General features: G+C 50.2%; 2 protein-coding genes across 2 annotated transcripts; one reads left to right on the forward strand and one right to left on the reverse strand.

The window, feature by feature from the left end:
- Positions 1-4,095: 4,095 nt before the first annotated feature.
- Positions 4,096-8,319, reverse strand: nsun4 (NOP2/Sun RNA methyltransferase 4; the record flags this gene model as incomplete). The annotated part of the gene is made up of 6 exons (XM_084458129.1): positions 4,096-4,749; positions 5,374-5,498; positions 5,936-6,096; positions 6,897-7,051; positions 7,470-7,897; positions 8,227-8,319. 6 exons carry the CDS (start codon positions 8,317-8,319, stop codon positions 4,473-4,475), a joined length of 1,239 nt encoding a protein of 412 aa, XP_084314255.1. The 3' UTR covers positions 4,096-4,472.
- Positions 8,320-8,532: 213 nt separating this feature from the next.
- On the forward strand, positions 8,533-13,105 carry LOC311325702 (cytochrome b-c1 complex subunit 6, mitochondrial-like). The gene is made up of 4 exons (XM_084458442.1): positions 8,533-8,642; positions 9,384-9,473; positions 9,939-10,100; positions 12,496-13,105. Exons 1-4 carry the CDS (start codon positions 8,595-8,597, stop codon positions 12,526-12,528), a joined length of 333 nt encoding a protein of 110 aa, XP_084314568.1. The 5' UTR covers positions 8,533-8,594; the 3' UTR covers positions 12,529-13,105.
- The last annotated feature ends 5,530 nt before the right edge of the window (positions 13,106-18,635 follow it).

The following is an 18,635-nucleotide window of genomic DNA, read 5'->3' on the forward strand; positions in this document are numbered from 1 at the left end:
TCATTCATTAATAATCCACTCAGAGTTACTTTCCATATTGTTTGTAAATATATTATCAATGAGTGGCACAGTGAGATGTTATTCTGCTCGGCTTTGTGATTGTTGGAAAAAGTCCCATGCTATACATTACTTCAATGAATTCATCTGTCAAGCTATGCTTGTTAGGATTCAACAAGTCTATGTTAAAATCCCCACAAATATAATTGATCTTTTCTTTTGTTTTAGTAAACAACTGTTCCATATTGTCTGTAAAGATATCAATGTTGGATCCTGGTTTTCTATACACACAACTAACAATGACATGTTTCATTCTTTCCATACACATCTCAATAGTGATACATTCCATCACAATGACTACCGACATGCTATCAACAACCTTATAAGTGAGGCCCTTTTCAACAAAGAGAGACACCCCTCCACCATTTGTGTTCTCTCTATTGATGGAATTAAAGTCGTATCCCTGTAGGTCAAAATCTATCCCCTTATCTGCATTGACCCACGTTTCTGAAATTGCTATGATATTGAATGTTTTTTTAAACTCTCTTAAGTATGCTTTTATACTCTGGAAGTTTGCATACAGACTTCTGCTGTTGAAATGAATGATAGATATCCCATACTCATATTTAATATTCTGGTTAAACTGCTGCTCTGTATAATAACAGCAGGATGAATTAATATTATCAAAGAGGTTACGTTCCGGATCTATGTCTTGTTCAAATTCTAGCATGATATATCAATGTTATAGTAATGAAATATATCATAACAAGAACAACAAATCAATACAGTACAATGAGAATACATTTGAAAATACACAATCGATCCCATCATCACAGGGCTCTTCCAGGCTTTGTCAAACTTCTCCAGTGGTTCAATGCTTCTAATACAGAGCACCTTGGCTTGCTCTGGTGTGCCCTTCCTTTTTAGAAAGACCTTGCATTTGTCAGACCACGTAGATTGAATGTTTCCCTGCTTCCTTAAGAACCTTGATTTTCTTGCGATTTCTGCATTTTTTCTTGTGAAATGCTCATTAATGTAAACATTTGTTCCCTTTAAATTCCTCCCTTGCCTAAGCAGATCAACTTTGTGCTTCCTGTTAGCAAAATGCACAATTACAGCAGGCTTGTCCTTTTGGTTCTTTGTTGGCAGTACATGGCAGGCCTCAATATTGTTCTATTTCATCTATTTCAATGTTTTTGCCAAGAAGGAATGTAGTTACCTGCTCGTCTGTTGACTCCTGGGGCTCTGAATTGTCCTCTGTCCCCCCACCTTTCACAGCATGGGATAAGCTCTTGGCTGAGTGAGCTCTTGGCTTTCTTGCCAGTCCAGATATGATCACATCATTAATTTGTGAGTACTGTTCCAAATCAGATACTCGGTTTTCTAAGAAGTCAATTCTCTTCTCCTGTTCCCCGTTTGTTTTCTTGAGCTCTTTGATAAGTGAGGAGAGGAGAGAAGAGGAGGGGTGAGGAGAGGAGAGAAGAGGAGAGAGGAGGAGAGGTGAGGAGATAGGAGGGGTCTAGTCTCCTGGGCCTTGTCTCCACACAGTGTGTCTGGCTGGCACAAAGACCCCAGCGGGTGTGAGACCCCCTCTCTCTCTCTGACCAGCAGACCAGGCCAGCGGGTCTCTCTCTCTCTGACCAGCAGGCCAGGCCGGCGGGTCTCTCTCTCTCTCTCTGACCAGCAGACCAGGCCAGCAGGTCTCTCTCTCTCTCTCTGACCAGCAGACCAGGCCAGCGGGTCTCTCTCTCTCTGACCAGCAGGCCAGGCCGGCAGGTCTCTCTCTCTCTCTCTGACCAGCAGACCAGGCCAGCAGGTCTCTCTCTCTCTCTCTGACCAGCAGACCAGGCCAGCAGGTCTCTCTCTCTCTGACCAGGCCAGCGGGTCTCTCTCTCTCTGACCAGGCCAGCAGGTCTCTCTCTCTCTGACCAGGCCAGCGGGTCTCTCTCTCTCTGACCAGGCCAGCGGGTCTCTCTCTCTCTGACCAGGCCAGCGGGTCTCTCTCTCTCTGACCAGGCCGGCGGGTCTCTCTCTCTCTGACCAGGCCGGCGGGTCTCTCTCTCTCTGACCAGGCCGGCGGGTCTCTCTCTCTCTGACCAGCAGACCAGGCTGGCGGGTCTCTCTCTCTCTGACCAGCAGGCCAGGCCGGCGGGTCTCTCTCTCTCTGACCAGCAGACCAGGCCGGCGGGTCTCTCTCTCTCAGGACCCAGCAGCAGCATGGAGGAAGACCTGGGAGGGCTTCACATGGCACTGGACCTGCTTGTGTGTGTGTGTGTGCGTGTGTGTGAGAGAGTGTGTGTGTATGTGTGAAACTGAGGTCCAACACGCACATTCTCTCCATCTCGTTCTCTTTCGCTCCCACACACACACACACACACACACACACACACACACACGATAATTCAATTCTGAACCAGTCTGAATTCTATGGACATGGGGAATAGAGAGTAACTCATCCCTAATAGTCTCCCGTCTCTTGAGTGTTAAAAAATGTAAATTTATGTAGAAACCCATAGGAAACACATATTTACAATACGTTTAGGTAATCACAAGATGCAGGCGCGGCGTTCCGGCCTCGCCAGCGGAAGCAGTCAATACAGAAATAGTTTTTATGTGTCATTAATTCCCTTTGCATTCGCAGCTACATCCTCTGTTACCGCGGTAATACAGTAATCACTCACAATCGCACAGAAAATTATCTGCACTCATCTGTGGAATAAAACAGGCAAGAGGGGGGGGGGGTGCGAGGTGAGAGACATGGTCTCATTTTATATCTCTCTCTCTCTCCCGCTTTCTCTCCTCTTGCGTCCTTAATGTCCCTCCGTGTATCCGAGAGAGCGGCTCTCCCTCCTCTCCGCGGCGAGGGGACCGCGCTCCCGAGCCGCTTAATGGCGGCGGGGTGTCGATGACTCTCAAACCGCAGGCCGCTCGTTAGCCAGACACACAACTCCTTCACGGTACATCGCCCGGTCCCGCTGCACTAGACCCGTCTACGGGGAGGGGAGGTATAGTTTCCACTTAAAGTAGGATATAAAGGGGGTGGGAATAACATTGTATATATATTCACTGATGGCGATGACAACCAGAGACAATTCAACCATAGTGACAGGCAAAACGTGATATAAATGATAATTGTTGTCTATGACAATGTGTGTGTCCCCTTAGCGGCCTATGTAAAACTTTAAAAGATACCCTAACATGCAAATGTCTGTGAAATAATGATAATCACAGATAGGCTACGGGTCTACATTGGACCAAATCATTAAAATTTGCAAAATGCAGAAGGGACACGTGCGCACTTGCAAATATCACCCCGCCACTGATGCTGGTGGTTGTTGTCTAGCAGCCGAAAGTATTGATGTTGTACAACAGAAAAGCACTGACTTCTTCAGCCATATCTAACAAACAGGACAGTTTTATTTGCCAATTAAATAGGGCAGTTATATTTGGCAGTTCTGCAATTTACTTTCATGATAATGTGTAGTACTGACACAGTATTTTTACAGTGTATTCCACAGTGGACTTTTGGTTTGCAGCTTAACCACAAACCACTGCTGACACCTCCTGGCCAAACGTGGCATTGCATGAAGATAAAACGCCCGATCCGATCCATTCCTATAAACTCTTCCATTATTTTCATCAGATGAGGTCAGAGGGTCGTGTCCGAGATGCTGCTGGCGGGACTCTGGCATGCGCTGATGAGGCCCTGGCCTAGTGTCCTCTCTCCCTAGTGTCCTCTCTCCCTAGTGTCCTCTCTCCCGGTCTAGCAGTAGTCAGTCCTAGCTGAGTCTAGTCCTAGCAGTAGTCAGTCCTAGCTGAGTCTAGTCCTAGCAGTAGTCAGTCCTAGCTGAGTCTAGTCCTAGCAGTAGTCGGTCCTAGCTGAGTCTAGTCCTAGCAGTAGTCAGTCCTAGCTGAGTCTAGTCCTAGCAGTAGTCGGTCCTAGCTGAGTCTAGTCCTAGCAGTAGTCAGTCCTAGCTGAGTCTAGTCCTAGCAGTAGTCGGTCCTAGCTGAGTCTAGTCCTAGCAGTAGTCGGTCCTAGCTGAGTCTAGTCCTAGCAGTAGTCGGTCCTAGCTGAGTCTAGTCCTAGCAGTAGTCGGTCCTAGCTGAGTCTAGTCCTAGCAGTAGTCGGTCCTAGCTGAGTCTAGTCCTAGCAGTAGTCGGTCCTAGCTGAGTCTAGTCCTAGCAGTAGTCGGTCCTAGCTGAGTCTAGTCCTAGCAGTAGTCGGTCCTAGACGGTCTAGTCCTAGCAGTAGTCGGTCCTAGCTGGTCTAGTCCTAGCAGTAGTCGGTCCTAGACGGTCTAGTCCTAGCAGAAGTGGGTCCTAGCCGGTCTAGTCCTGGTACTAGTGGGTCCTAGCCGGTCTAGTTCTGGTACTAGTGGGTCCTAGACGGTCTAGTCCTAGCAGTAGTCGGTCCTAGACGGTCTAGTCCTGGTACTAGTGGGTCCTAGCCGGTCTAGTTCTGGTACTAGTGGGTCCTAGCTGAGTCTACGCAGCTTGCACAGGTAGATGGGCCCGAAGTTGGCAGCCAGGTGAGGCAGCACCAGCTCCCCCAGGTGCACGTCGGGGGCGAAGTGGAAGGTGTCCCTGTAGAGGTGTGTGAGGGGTCGAAGGTCAACCACCTGCAGGCTGATGCCGAGCTCCTCGCCGGCCCGGTGGACCGCCTGCTCCACCACGTACTGGTTCTGGAGCTGGGACAGGGAACACGTGGAGTAAACCACCTCTCCCCCCGGACGAGCTGCCATGATGCCCGCCCTGGAGGAGGAGAGGAGGGGGGGAGAGAGAGAGAGAGGGGGGGGGGAGAGAGAGAGAGAGAGAGTGGGGGGGAGAGAGAGAGAGAGATCAGGGAGAGAGAGAGAGGGAGAGAGAGAGAGGACGTGGGGGGGGGGGGAGAGAGAGGGAGAGAGAGAGAGGGGGGGGGAGAGAGAGAGAGAGGGAGAGAGAGAGAGAGAGGGGGGGGAGAGAGAGGGAGAGAGAGAGAGTGGGGGGGAGAGAGAGATCAGGGAGAGAGAGAGAGGGAGAGAGAGGGGGGGGGGAGAGAGAGAGGGAGAGAGAGAGAGGGGGGGAGAGAGAGAGAGAGGGAGAGAGAGGGGGGGGGGGGAGAGAGAGGGGGGGGAGAGAGAGAGAGACCGAGAGGGAGAGAGAGAGAGAGAGAGAGAGAGGGAGGGAGAGGGAGAGAGAGAGGAGAGAGAGACAGGGAGACGGAGAGAGGAGAGAGAGAGACAGGGTATCAGTACTCGTTCTGAAGCTGGGACAGGCAGTGGGTGGAGTACAGGACAGCAAAATGTTCCACTATCTTTATGAGCGTGTGAGATGATGATGATGAGGATGATGAGGATGATGAGGATGATGAGGATGCTGTAGTGTAGCTGAACCTACAGCAGGAGCTCCATCTGCAGCTGGGGCAGCCTCTGTCTCTCCTTCGTCCTCGCCCGCTTAAACATGTTGTTCTCTTCCTCCGTGACCGAGTGTCTGTCCGTGGTGCACGGAACGTCCACTAGAACCTGGGAAAAGGAGAACCAGAGCATCGGAAGTGAACTATTATAGTAAGTAGAACAGAACAGTCTTGCCCTGAAAGGATTATCCAGGGGCAAGGTGACAGGAGGGATGGAGAGAAAAAGAGGAGAGAAGAAAGAGAGATGAAGTGGAACGAAAGGAGGGCGGCCTGGGCCACAGAGTTCAACCACTTGTTGTCCTCCTCTCTCTCTCTGTCTGTCTCTCTCTCTCTCTCTCTCTCTCACACACACACTCTCCCCCCCTCTCTCTCTGTCTCTGTCTCTGTCTCTCTCTCTCTCTCTCTCTCCCTCCTCTCCATCTCTCTCTCTCCCTCACTCTCTTCCCTTTCTCTCTCTCTCTCATCTCTTCAACTCATTATCATTCCATCTTTGCAATAAAGTTTGAACAGAACAGGAGTTTACTGTGCCTCGCGGTGCTTTCTTACTCTGTCGAAGGTGTTTCTCTCGAACTCTCCCCATATCCTGCCGTCCAAGGAAGTGAGGCGCATCCTGTCGTCGGAGAGCAGCTCTTTGGGGACGTAGCTGTGGAGGACCTGGCGGAGACGCGCGGAGCGCGACAACGAGTCGTCGTTGACGCAGAGGAACCCTGGGAAAACACACACAACACAACGCTTTGTTCCAGCTCCAAAACATACAGAGAGCTGTATGAAGTCGGTATGCGGCAGGTGTGTTGCTCAGGACACCAGGACTTGCATGTGTTGCGCGTGAAGCTGTCTGGATCAGCGGTTCTTCAGAAACCGAAGGGCCCACGGAAGCGCAGCTAGGGTCACTAGTGCCATAACATAGCTCGCTAGCTTGCGAACTACAGCACTACATGTTAGCAGCAGCTGATATACAGGCAGACAATGCGTCTTAATCTTGGCTACAACACTGTGAAAACGCTTTCCATAGTACTTTTGATATTTCAGTAAATAGTGGATCAGTGTCTGATGGGGCCATATAGTTTACGTTGTGAAGCTGCCGTTCTTTCTTGCTAATTATCTTCAGACAGCAGACTGGGCTGCCTTAATAGCTAGATGTCATCTGGGCAATTATCAGTTCCCAACGGCACAACAGGCCCAGGCAGGTGCAGTCAGAGGACGCTGTGCCATCACACATCCCAGATACATAGAAGCAGCAGCTAACGTTGTACAGTTGGAGATGCAACTACTGAATGTAACAGGCACTGTGCTAGTTGACTTCAATTAGCTAACAAAACTAGCACTTTCTGAGGAGGAAAAACTGCTGAAAAGACTGCACAGGTCCCTTCTCTTCATATGTCCAGTAGGACCGTAAACTTTGACTTAACCTTGTGACCCTGTGAACTGACCTCTGCAGACTGTGCAACAACGATATCTTTGTTCATCTCAGTTCCTGACAGAGCAGAGCTGTGACAGAGGATCTTACGTATGGCTCTGGTCATCAGCAGGGCCAGGGTCTTGCCCCCCGGAGCGGCGCACAGGTCCAGCACGCTGTGGCCCTCCTGGACGTCCAGCGCCAGGGCTGGTAGGACCGACGCCGCGTCCATCAGGTAGTACCCCAGTAACCCCAACACACCCAGTCTGCAGGAGAGAGATTATCAGGTAGTACCCCAGTAACCCCAACACACCCAGTCTGCAGGAGAGAGATTATCAGGTAGTACCCCAGTAACCCCAACACACCCAGTCTGCAGGAGAGAGATTATGAGTCATTCATATCCAATGGGCTATATGCACAAATCTCTATTTCCTGTCTTACACTATTGGATGAAATGATTATTCAGGTGTGCCTGATCATTGTGCTGCAGTCAGGCACACCTGATTAATCACTTCATCCAATAGTGTAGGACAGGAAATAGAGAAGCATGTCTGATTTCAGTAAGTACTGGAGTTGTGCATATAGCTTATTGTGTCACTGATTTGAAACACTGTGCTGATGGCAATAAGGCTCTATGGCAAAACTATGGTTGCTTTCAAAATGACATGTCTGCAAAGAACTCACCTGGCGGGCTTGAACCTTGTGATGTCCCCTCTGGGGAAGACAAAGCACTGGATATTGGGGCTGAGGCTTGGGGGTGTCTGCAGCTCTTCGCCTGCTGTTCTTGTCCCAGTCTCCGGTAGCGAGGCCTCATCCTCAGCAGGACAGGGGCCAGTCCTTTCCCAGAGCCCAGCCTGCCGTGGCACGCCGGCCCCCCCGAGCCTGAGCAGAGCTGGGCGTCTGACGAAGTCCGCACATCCCTGGGCCTGTAGTTCAGCCAAGATGCCCTCGGGCGCAGGGCTGGAGAAGTGGTTGACCAGGGCCCCGTACTTCTGCTCACAGAGCATGCTGGCTCGGACCGAGGGCCAGTGCTGTCCCAGCTGCAGGCTGTAGGTGGCGTCGAGGTTCTGGAGGGCCAGGTTTGTGGCGGGGTACTTGGGCTGCGTGCCAGCCTGGTGGGACAGAACACGCTTTTAGGGTGACAATGTAGTTTAACAGAACATTAGATTTCAATGAAAATCTACCCACCGCCCCCCCAGGCGACTGTCTCCGGTAAAGGAAGCTAGGTGTTTGATTCTGTTGATTCTGTTGGTGACAGTGTAAGTTTTTTTTTTTTTTTAATTTAGCCATTGATTTGACCATATTGATTTGTATTTGGCTAACGTCAGTGTGACTTGTTAACTAGCTACTTATCTACATCGACAAGCAAAGGTTTTGTTTCTTGGCACTAACGTTAACGGTGGCTAACCGGTATTTATCCAGCTAGCCCGACTTGACTTACCCATTTTGCTTTCACACGATTCCGCCGAGGTGTGAGGGACCGTAAATCTTGAATTTTCCGGAGTAATATTCTCGTGTCCATGAGCGCCGCCATTGTTATGTGCAACACTTGATGTTCCGACCCCTCAGTCGACCAAAAACGTAGTTCCCTCTACCTCATGAGAGAGGCGGACCCCAAACCAAACAGACGGAGGTGATTGGAGCAGAGGCTGCTACTCAAAACCATACAGACGAATAGAAACACATTTCCGGCGACCCTTCTAGTCCCTTCCTGCGTGTGTGACCTAACACGTCCTCCGGGTCCAGAGCTGTGATCTTGAACGTGTGTCTCTTCTGGGTGTGACCGGAGTCAAATATCGGGTTGCAGAAATGGTTTTTGAAAACAAAATGATCACATTTGACGACCCTGACGACGAGGTATTGTATAATATTGAAAGTATGCTCGTGTTGATGCTGTTCGTCCGTCCTATGTGTTTAGGGGTAACCTAATCACGCAACTGTTGCCTAGCGAGCATTTGAACCACGGCCCTGCGGCAGATTGGCTTTAGGCGTCCTGAAAGCTGAGGTCAAGTTAATATTGGCTGGTGAGAGTTACTAGTTAATTCTTCAGATTAATTTCTCGAGTGAACCGATTAATGAGTATATGCCGGACCCAGGGAAATGTATAATATTATAATTTATATATTCATACATTTCTGATTATTATAATTTCTGAATGATTGATGTATTTGCTGAAGTGTGCATTTTATTTGGGAAAATATTTTCAACTACTCTGAAATATTATTAATGAGCTATAAATATTATTAATGAGCTATAAATATTATTAATGAGCTATACAATTTGGTTTCAAGGATAATTTCCAGGAAGTACTGATGTCAAGCATTTTAGTCATAAATACATTTTATCTATTTAGGTTACAGTTATGTGCTTAATTTCAGTTTGTTTTCATCAGTGTTTCTTCTGTCTGTCAGTGAAATGTCGCTAGCTACATGTTTGATATATCTATAATTTGTGGAAGGTCAGAATGAAGCAGTGTAGGTTAGGCATGCATACGCTATGAACATCAGTCTCCTGTAGTGCTATCAGAATCATGACTGATCAACTTTATATTGTGTATCAGAATAGATCACATCCTATGCCTGTTTTATCATTTACTAGGAGGAAGAGGAGGCTCCGGCAGAGGAAGAAGGAGGTGGAGATGAGGAGGAGGAGGAGGAGGAAGAAGAAGAAGATGAGGAAGATTTGGTGGTATGCCTCTTTGCTAAACATCCCTGTGATCCGAGGCACATGGTAGAAAGAACCACCATTATTAGTAAAACAAGCGTGGTGCTTTGCACCACAAGTCGTGGTTATTCTGTGAAGAAAAGTCCCAGTTTGCAGCGACATGCGCTCATAGGCTATGCACTCATTTAAGTATGTACTGCTGGAACTCATCCCAGAAGCCCGGTATAGCAAGCATGGTGGAGCAGTGACACATAATACCCTGCACAGGACCACATAACATTCACCAGTTCAATCTGAGAGCCCACCCTCTCACACACTTCCCCACTAGATAGAGCGTTTTGATGAAACGGTCAGCATGAGTTGTGTGTTACGCTCAGCTAACGTTCAGCTAACCTAGCCATCTGTTGGCTGTTCAGCTAACCTAACCTAGTGGCTGTTACCATTAGCTAGCTGCTCTAGGATTCATGAGGCTCTGTGTGTCCCTGGCAGGACCCCTTAGAGACCATCCGTCAGAAGTGTGAGCAGACGGAGCACTGCGTGCACACGCGCCACCGGCTGGAGACGTGCGAGAACCGCGTCAACTCACGGGACGACACCGAGGAGGACTGCACAGAGGAGCTCTTCGACTTTTTACACGCACGGGACCACTGTGTAAGTGTGTGTGTGTGTGTGCGTGCCTGTGTGTGTTAGGCTTGTCACGGTTGTCCTATTTAGTTAATTTTCTCATCAGCACTCACTCATCAAACTCAAACCATCTGCCCTCCGCATGCACATGTGGCACAGAGCGGAGTCTAGAGGAGTCAGGTTTCAGTTCACGTGAAGAGACTAGGGGGAGGGGAGGGGAGGTTATGGCTAATAGCCTCTCGTGGCTAGCTAGCCTAGCTAACGTTCAGCTAACCTAACCTAGCCACCTGTTCTTTGTTCAGCTAACCTAACCACTACTGTTAATGGGATTGAAGTTGGCCCGTGCTACACAGCTTCACTGAGATTCATTAAAATCGGTCTAGTAGTTTTTGTGTAATCCTGCTAACAAACAAACAAACAAACCAAGAAACATCTCCTGGATCCACCCTGTGATTTCGATCCACTCAAAATGGGTTAATGGGTTCTAAGGGGGCCCATGCTACACCCTGCTGGGTTCTAAGGGGGCCCATGCTACACCCTGCTGGGTTCTAAGGTGGCCCATGCTACACCCTGCTGGGTTCTAAGGTGGCCCATGCTACACCCTGCTTGGTTCTAAGGTGGCCCATGCTACACCCTGCTGGGTTCTAAGGGGGCCCAAGCTACACCCTGCTGGGTTCTAAGGGGGCCCATGCTACACCCTGCTGGGTTCTAAGGGGGCCCATGCTGCACCCTGCTGGGTTCTAAGGTGGCCCAAGCTACACCCTGCTGGGTTCTAAGGGGGCCCATGCTGCACCCTGCTGGGTTCTAAGGGGGCCCATGCTACACCCTGCTGGGTTCTAAGGTGGCCCATGCTACACCCTGCTGGGTTCTAAGGGGGCCCAAGCTACACCCTGCTGGGTTCTAAGGGGGCCCATGCTGCACCCTGCTGGGTTCTAAGGGGGCCCATGCTACACCCTGCTGGGTTCTAAGGGGGCCCAAGCTACACCCTGCTGGGTTCTAAGGTGGCCCATGCTACACCCTGCTGGGTTCTAAGGGGGCCCAAGCTACACCCTGCTGGGTTCTAAGGTGGCCCATGCTACACCCTGCTGGGTTCTAAGGGGGCCCAAGCTACACCCTGCTGGGTTCTAAGGGGGCCCATGCTACACCCTGCTGGGTTCTAAGGGGGCCTATGCTGCACCCTGCTGGGTTCTAAGGGGGCCTATGCTGCACCCTGCTGGGTTCTAAGGGGGCCCATGCTACACCCTGCTGGGTTCTAAGGGGGCCTATGCTACACCCTGCTGGGTTCTAAGGGGGCCCAAGCTACACCCTGCTGGGTTCTAAGGGGGCCTATGCTACACTCCTCCACCGAGTTTCATGAAAATCATTCTGGTAGTTTTTGCGTAATCCTAGTCCAAAAAATGAATGGTGGTGATGGTGAATGTCCGGCCGTTTTTGGGCGACCCATGGACCCACCCCATGATTCAGATCTGCCCCAAAATTGAATGGTTTCTAAGTTGGACCATGCTACACCCTTCCACCAGGTTTCATGAAAATCGGTCTGGTAGTTTTTGCGTAATCCTGCTAACAGACAAAGGAACAAGTGCTGTGCCTGGGTCGGCTAATTCATCTTGTGATCATTTAGTCTTCAAACACACATCAAAGCCTTCATGGCAGCATTGTGCTTCCCGGTGTTCCCACGAGGTTGACGAGACTGAAGAGGCGTGATGCATTTTGCTGCAGTTGAGCTTGAGAAGTAACCTCACGCCACAGAGGCGGCTGTGTCTCAGGAGGTAGAGCGGGTCGTCCGATGATCGTAGGGTCGGTGGTTCGAATCCCAGCTCCTCCTGTCCACATGTGGAAGTGAAGACTTGGGCAAGACACTTAACCCCAAATTGCTCCCAATGAGCAGGCTAGCAGCTTGCATGGCAGCTGCCGCCATTGCTGAGTGAATGTGTGTGTGAATGGGTGAATGAGAGGTTGTTGTGAAGCGCTTTGGATAAAAGCGCTATGTAAGTGCCGTCCATTTACCATGTACCATGTCACATTCTGGCTAGTCTAGTATACGGTACATCGTGGGAACCGACTACTTACGCTTTTCTCCTTACAATATACACCATACATAGTATGAATACTCCGTTAGTATGCCATTCCAAACACAGACATAGTTTACTCTCGTCATAGTGGGCAGTACAGGGAATAGGGCTGAGGCCGTGGCTTCCAGCAACGCTGTCTTCATGCATGTAAATATATATGTCTGTCAGTATTCATGCATGTAAATATATACGTCTGTCAGTATTCATGCATGTTTAAATATACATGTCTGTGTCGGTATTCATGCATGTGGAAAATGTATACGTCTGTGTTGGTCACTGTGAGGTTGATACAGTGCACTTTTTCCCCCCTCCCATTTCTAATCCTTTCGTGTTCTCTTCCCCTCTTCCAGGTAGCACACAAGCTCTTCCACAGCGTCAAATGAACTCGCCTGCTCCATTCTTGTCGGTCCTGTCCGTATGCCTCGGCTGGGGAATCTATTTAAATGCTACAATTGTACATGGGTGGTGTCAGGGAAAGTTTGAGAGCACGGATATTGTTGTATGTATTCATGTGAATAAATTGAAATTCTTAGTATTTCTCTGGTTCCTGTATTGAATAAGCAATATCTTCTGTGTAGATTGACCTGAAAAGCAAACGGAGACTGTATGTAGATGTATGTTCTGTATGTCCGTGATGTGTTGGTGAATGGCTGACCGGGGTAGGACTGCTGGTGAGGGTCAGGAGTCACGCTCAGCAGGGATTCTTTGACAGTCTTTAACATTCACACAAAAGGTTTGGATGTCCTTGAGCTACAATATCAACGCTTCTCTCCACACTCTCTATCTCTCCACATCCTCCTTCATGACTCTTACCTGAAACAGCTGACCATTCCTGAATGAGACCTAGACTGAACCAGATGTGTGGAGATGGTGCTTAATAAGGCTGACCTCTGACCTCTGGACTGTCCACTCAGAAACTCACTGCATACTGTAATAAACCACTTCTAAGCGATGTGAATACTGTCCTGTTTGGAGAATAAACTATTTTACCTCTTGGCCTGGTCTCCCCTCTACCTTAAAGGATAATCCTTGTGTTACCTTAGTAATCCATGTTACCTTAGTATGACAATCATTGAAGTGTACTTGGTTGATGGTGTTGACTATTTAGGGAGTCACATTTTAGTTAAATTAGGAATAACCCATCTCTCTTGGCGTGGTGTAACCTGGTTATATGATTGGGCTGCTGGTTTTGTTCATGCCAAGTTTCCCCCACCACTGTGGGACATGCTAGAGCAAAGCTGCTCTAGGGATCTTTGACCATAAAAACCCAATAACACCAGAGCACGTTGCTTCACATGAAGTAGCACTTTGAACTCTAGTATACTTTGTCTCCATCCTTACTACTGTCAAAGTCCACTTCCTTTAGATTAATGGCCATAGAAATGCCTTCGCTAGTAGACTGGTTTGACAAAAGAACACCAAAAGAGCACGAATGTCCGATGTCTAGCCGTCATTATCAGGTTTCACAATAGGCTCTGTGCACCAGCTCCACTACTTCCTGAAAGTCACTTGGCATCTTTATTTCCTGTCCAATATGATTGGATTAAGTGATTAATCAGGTGTGAGGCAGACCCAGCGCACACCTGATTAATCACTTAATCCAATCATATAGGACAGGAAATAAAGATGCCAAGTGACTTTCAGGAAGTAGTGGAGCTGGTGCACAGAGCCTATACGTCCAACAGGTGGAAGCAAAGAGTCAGCGTGGTTGAAGATGCCGCTTGATAGAAGTCACGTGTGATCAGATAAAGCCTCGTTTCACGGCTTCTCTTATTCAGTATAAACCAGGTGTAAGACTCCCTTGTCAACAGCATGAGAAGCCTGGACCGGGCTTAGGTCAGTATATGACCCTGAGGCCCTTCAGGCTCCTGGCCTAGAACAGTTAGGTATGCAGTCTACATTTCTCAGAAGGAAAATGTATTTTCATGATGTAATGCATCAGTCCCAGCTGAAGACAGAATTAATGCTATCTTCTGTCTCTTCGATCCTCTCAGCCAAACTATAAGCCTGAACCACTCGTGATAATACATGTATTGCCATTTCCCCCCTTTTTAGAATTGAAATGAATGTAAAGACACAGTGAGAAATAAATCCAAAGAAGAATAGTTCTATTCTACTTGGCTCTGTTATGTAGTCTAATCAATTGAGTGTGATTCTCACTTGAAGGGGTCCACGTTTGGAAAACTAACTTTTTCATTGTTTTTGCATGTAGCCTACATTTGAGTACTCTGATGGGACCACACAAAGTATGAAGTGAAACAACTCAGTCATTTTGTTGTGGTCAGCCGAAATGAAAACATTATTAAAAAAAAAAGCCAGCAACTATGATAACTCCACAGGGGTCTGTTAAACAAACAGCAGATATGTAAGGAGTGGACATAGGCTGTGTGCGTGTGGGTGGGTGTGTGTGGTGTGTGTGTGTGTGTGTGTGTGGGGGGGGGGGGTGCATGTGTGTGTGTGTGTAAAGCAGCCCCCCACCTCACAACTTTGATTAGCTTTTCTATTCTTGGTTTCAAAGAGGCCCAATTATGCTTTGGTTGAAAACATAAACAGAAATTATATCTGTCCCTTTCAGCAATGTTAATCAGTCTGTGAGATCTGAGAAACACCCACATGCAGGGTTCAAATGTTCTCAAGGAATAACTATATTTTTTTGGGAGAAGAGTGCGGGTTCTATAATCATTCTTTACAGGACTATTTATAATAGCACATTACTTTTATATTTTTTTGACATCAACACAATAGCTCTCTAAGCCTATCATCAGGACCTTCAAGAAATGGACCAGCGAAGCCAAGGAGGAATCTGCTCGATGCCAGGCTGGCTGTGAGGGGGGCTGTGTTGACTGGGCCGGTGCTAGACCAGGCTGTGAGGGGGGCTGTGTTGACTGGGCCGGGGCTAGACCAGGCTGTGTTGACTGGGCCGGTGCTAGACCAGGCTGTGTTGACTGGGCCGGTGCTAGACCAGGCTGTGTTGACTGGGCCGGTGATAGACCAGGCTGTGTTGACTGGGCCGGTGATAGACCAGGCTGTGTTGACTGGGCCGGTGATAGACCAGGCTGTGTTGACTGGGCCGGTGCTAGACCAGGCTGTGTTGACTGGGCCTGTGCTAGACCAGGCTGTGTTGACTGGGCCAGTGCTAGACCAGGCTGTGAGGGGGGCTGTGTTGACTGGGCCGTTGCTAGACCAGGCTGTGAGGGGGGCTGTGTTGACTGGGCCGGCGCTAGACCAGGCTGTGAGGGGGGCTGTGTTGACTGGGCCGTTGCTAGACCAGGCTGTGAGGGGGGCTGTGTTGACTGGGCCGGTGCTAGACCAGGCTGTGAGGGGGGCTGTGTTGACTGGGCCGGTGCTAGACCAGGCTGTGTTGGCTGGGCCGGTGCTAGACCAGGCTGTGAGGGGGGTCAGGAACGTGCACAGATAGACACTAGGTGGTGCTAGAGCACCTGCCCTTTGCCCTCCGGACAAGGCAAGTGCCCTTTTGATTTTTTTTTTACAGTGTAGGACTACTGTATATGGCCCATGGTGACATCGATCGATTCTCGATTAAAAGCGTGTAATAATAATGCCTCTCGTTGTAATTTTGCCAGTCCCCCCCCCCCCCCCCCCGCGCACACACACGTGCCCGTGTCCCTCCCCTCCCTCTCTTCCTTTGTCAACGGTAAACGCGGAAAGCGGACACAAACAGAGGCGCGCTACTCCTCCCCTGCCCTTTCTCCATCCAGAGTGCCCGAGTGAAGACAGCTAACCTCACCCCCAGACCACCCTGAGCCCGATAGATACCCCCGTGTCCTGTGGACTCCCCCTGTCTCCTGCAGGCCACTCTGTAGCAGGTCCCGGAGACCCCCACCCGTCCTCGGCCAAAAGTCCCCCCTAATGGCTCCTGGAAAGGCCCCCTGCCTCCCCATGACTAGCTCCTTCCCACTCTGTGCATTTAGTTAACACACACACGTACACACAGACATACACCAGTCCACTTCCGGCTTTAGGCCTGGACCTGGGCCCAGTCCCCCTTCCCCTCACCCTAACCCGGGTCCGTATCCTTTTCCTACCCCCACCCTACCCCCGACCCCTGCCTCTAACTGGACCCAGGCACACTCACACACACACAGACATACACCAGTGTTTGCCATGTCTCTCCTATGATGTTTTTAGCCTTTTTTGCACTGAAAATGTAATTTAATGTAATTTATTGTTCCATAAATGTTCTTAGCCGTTAGACAAACATACTCCAGGAGCTTGCTCGATCGTCTCGTTGAGAGGGGTCAGGGAAGAATTTTTACAGCTCACCTTTCTGGCCTCCGGGTGATACTGTTTTTTAGCTTCCCTCTGGAATATGTAGGGGTGGGACATAGGTCTAACATAGGTCCCACCCCGTACATATTCCAGAGGGAAGTGGGGGTGGGCATAGGCCATGGGATACTTCCATGCCAGCTTGCCGGAGCCGGGAGACGATCTGGGACTGGCGGAGCAGGAGGCCATGAATGAGCTTCTCCAGGGACAGGAGCTCGTCTTTGAGGCCTGGCAGTTCATCGGGGGCCATGTCAGGGCTGGTGACGTGAGTATGCTTTTCGTTTTGTGCGACCCGGGCCCACATATGGGCTCGCTGCGATGGAAGGGTTTCCCGGTAAGCTCTGTTTGGTGACTCCGGTGAGCAGGGAGGGTTACCGGTTTGTTCTGATATTTGAGATCCAGGCGTCGGATCGCTCAGTAGCTTTTCTGAGTTAAAAATACAATTGTGGACAAACGATTGCCCAGAGTAATTTCCGAAAATATAATTTAGAACACGATTAAAACTTGATTAAAACGACAAACTTTTGCGAGAGCTGCCGCTTGAGCTGCCGCTTGAGCTGCCGCTTGAAAACGTGACGATTCATTATTTACTAGGCACTGTGTTATGGTTCATTATTTACTAGGCACTGTGTTATGGTTCATTATTTACTAGGCACTGTGTTATGGTTCATTATTTACTAGGCACTGTGTTATGGTTCGGGCCCGGTCCGCCCCGGCTCGCCCCCTGTTCCCAGTCTGGACCCTCATCCCTGCCCCTGACCCCTGGTTCATTCTGCTCATCCCTGCCCCTGACCCCTGGTTCATTCTGCTCATCCCTGCCCCTGACCCCTGGTCCACTCTGCCTGCTCCGGGTCCAGACCCTCGCCCCTGAGCACCTCCCCTCCCAGTGACTGTCCCTCAGCACCTCCCCTCCCAGTGACTGTCCCTGAGCACCTCCCCTCCCAGTGACTGTCCCTGAGCACCTCCCCTCCCAGTGACTGTCCCTGAGCACCTCCCCTCCCAGTGACTGTCCCTGCACTCCCCCAGAGACTTTTGTACACTTTGATCACGTTATAACCAGGTTTTGTTCTGCCTCCTTGTGTGTTTGGTCTTGTGTTCGTTGTCTTGTCTTCCATGTTGGTTTGATTCCTCCCAGCCCTAGTTCTAGACACCAGTCCCTCACTAATCCCACGTCACTCCAGTCCCTCTCCACTCCTGGCCCTCTAGTTTAGGCCCAATCTCAATACCCCCCTTAGCCCTAGCCCTTGGCCCTACCCCTACATTTTGTGTGTTCACGCGTAGGGTAGTGTGTCCCATTCCTTTTAGCTTCTAGGGCTAGGCAGCATATAGAGGGCTAGTGGACGTTCAAACAGCCCTCCAAAACGAGGGTTTCAAGATGCTGACTTGAAACCGAGGGTAGATGCAAACTCACATAATGCTTTGTGAACCGAGGCAGTGATATGAAACATAGCTGCCGGTGCCGTGAAAAAAAAGAAGCCCAATATCTTCGTAAATAAATATTCAAAATTTGTAAAATCCGTGGAGAAGCCCGGGGCCCTCGTCTGGAGCCAGGCCCAGACGGAGGGCCCGCATGCGAGCGCCTGGTGGCCGGGCTTACCACGGAGCCCGGCCGGGCCCAGCCCGAATAAGCAACGTGGAAGCACCATCTCCTCCTCCATCGTCCCGTGGACCCACCACCCGCGGGAGGAATTGTCGGGGTCGGGTGCGCTGCCAACTAGGTGGCGGTGAAGGCGGGGGACACCGACGGACCGGACCCGGGCGGCAAAGGCTGGCTCTGGGGACATGGTACGTGACCTCGCTGGGGGGGAAGGAGCCGGAGCTTGTGAGGGAGGTGGAGCGATACCAATTACACCTGGTGGGGCTAACCTCCACGCACAGCACCGGCGCCAGAACCAAACTCCTGGATAGGGGTTGGACCCTGTTCTTCTCCGGAGTTGCTCACGGTATGAGGCGTAAGGCAGGTGTGGCTATACTAGCTAGCCCCCAGCTGAGCGCCTCTGTGCTGGAGTTCACCCCAGTGGACGAGAGGGTCGCCTCCCTGCGCCTTAGGACTGTGGGGGGGGGGACTCTGACTGTGGTTTGTGCTTATGCACCGAACAGCAGTTCAGAGTACTCAGCCTTCCTGCAGACCCTGAGTGGAGTCCTTTTGGGGGCTCCTGCAGGGGACTCCAGTGTCCTACTGGGGGACTTCAATGCACACGTA

This window comes from Borostomias antarcticus, assembly GCF_949987555.1.
Source record: "Borostomias antarcticus genome assembly, chromosome: 24".
Lineage (NCBI taxonomy): Eukaryota > Metazoa > Chordata > Actinopteri > Stomiiformes > Stomiidae > Borostomias > Borostomias antarcticus.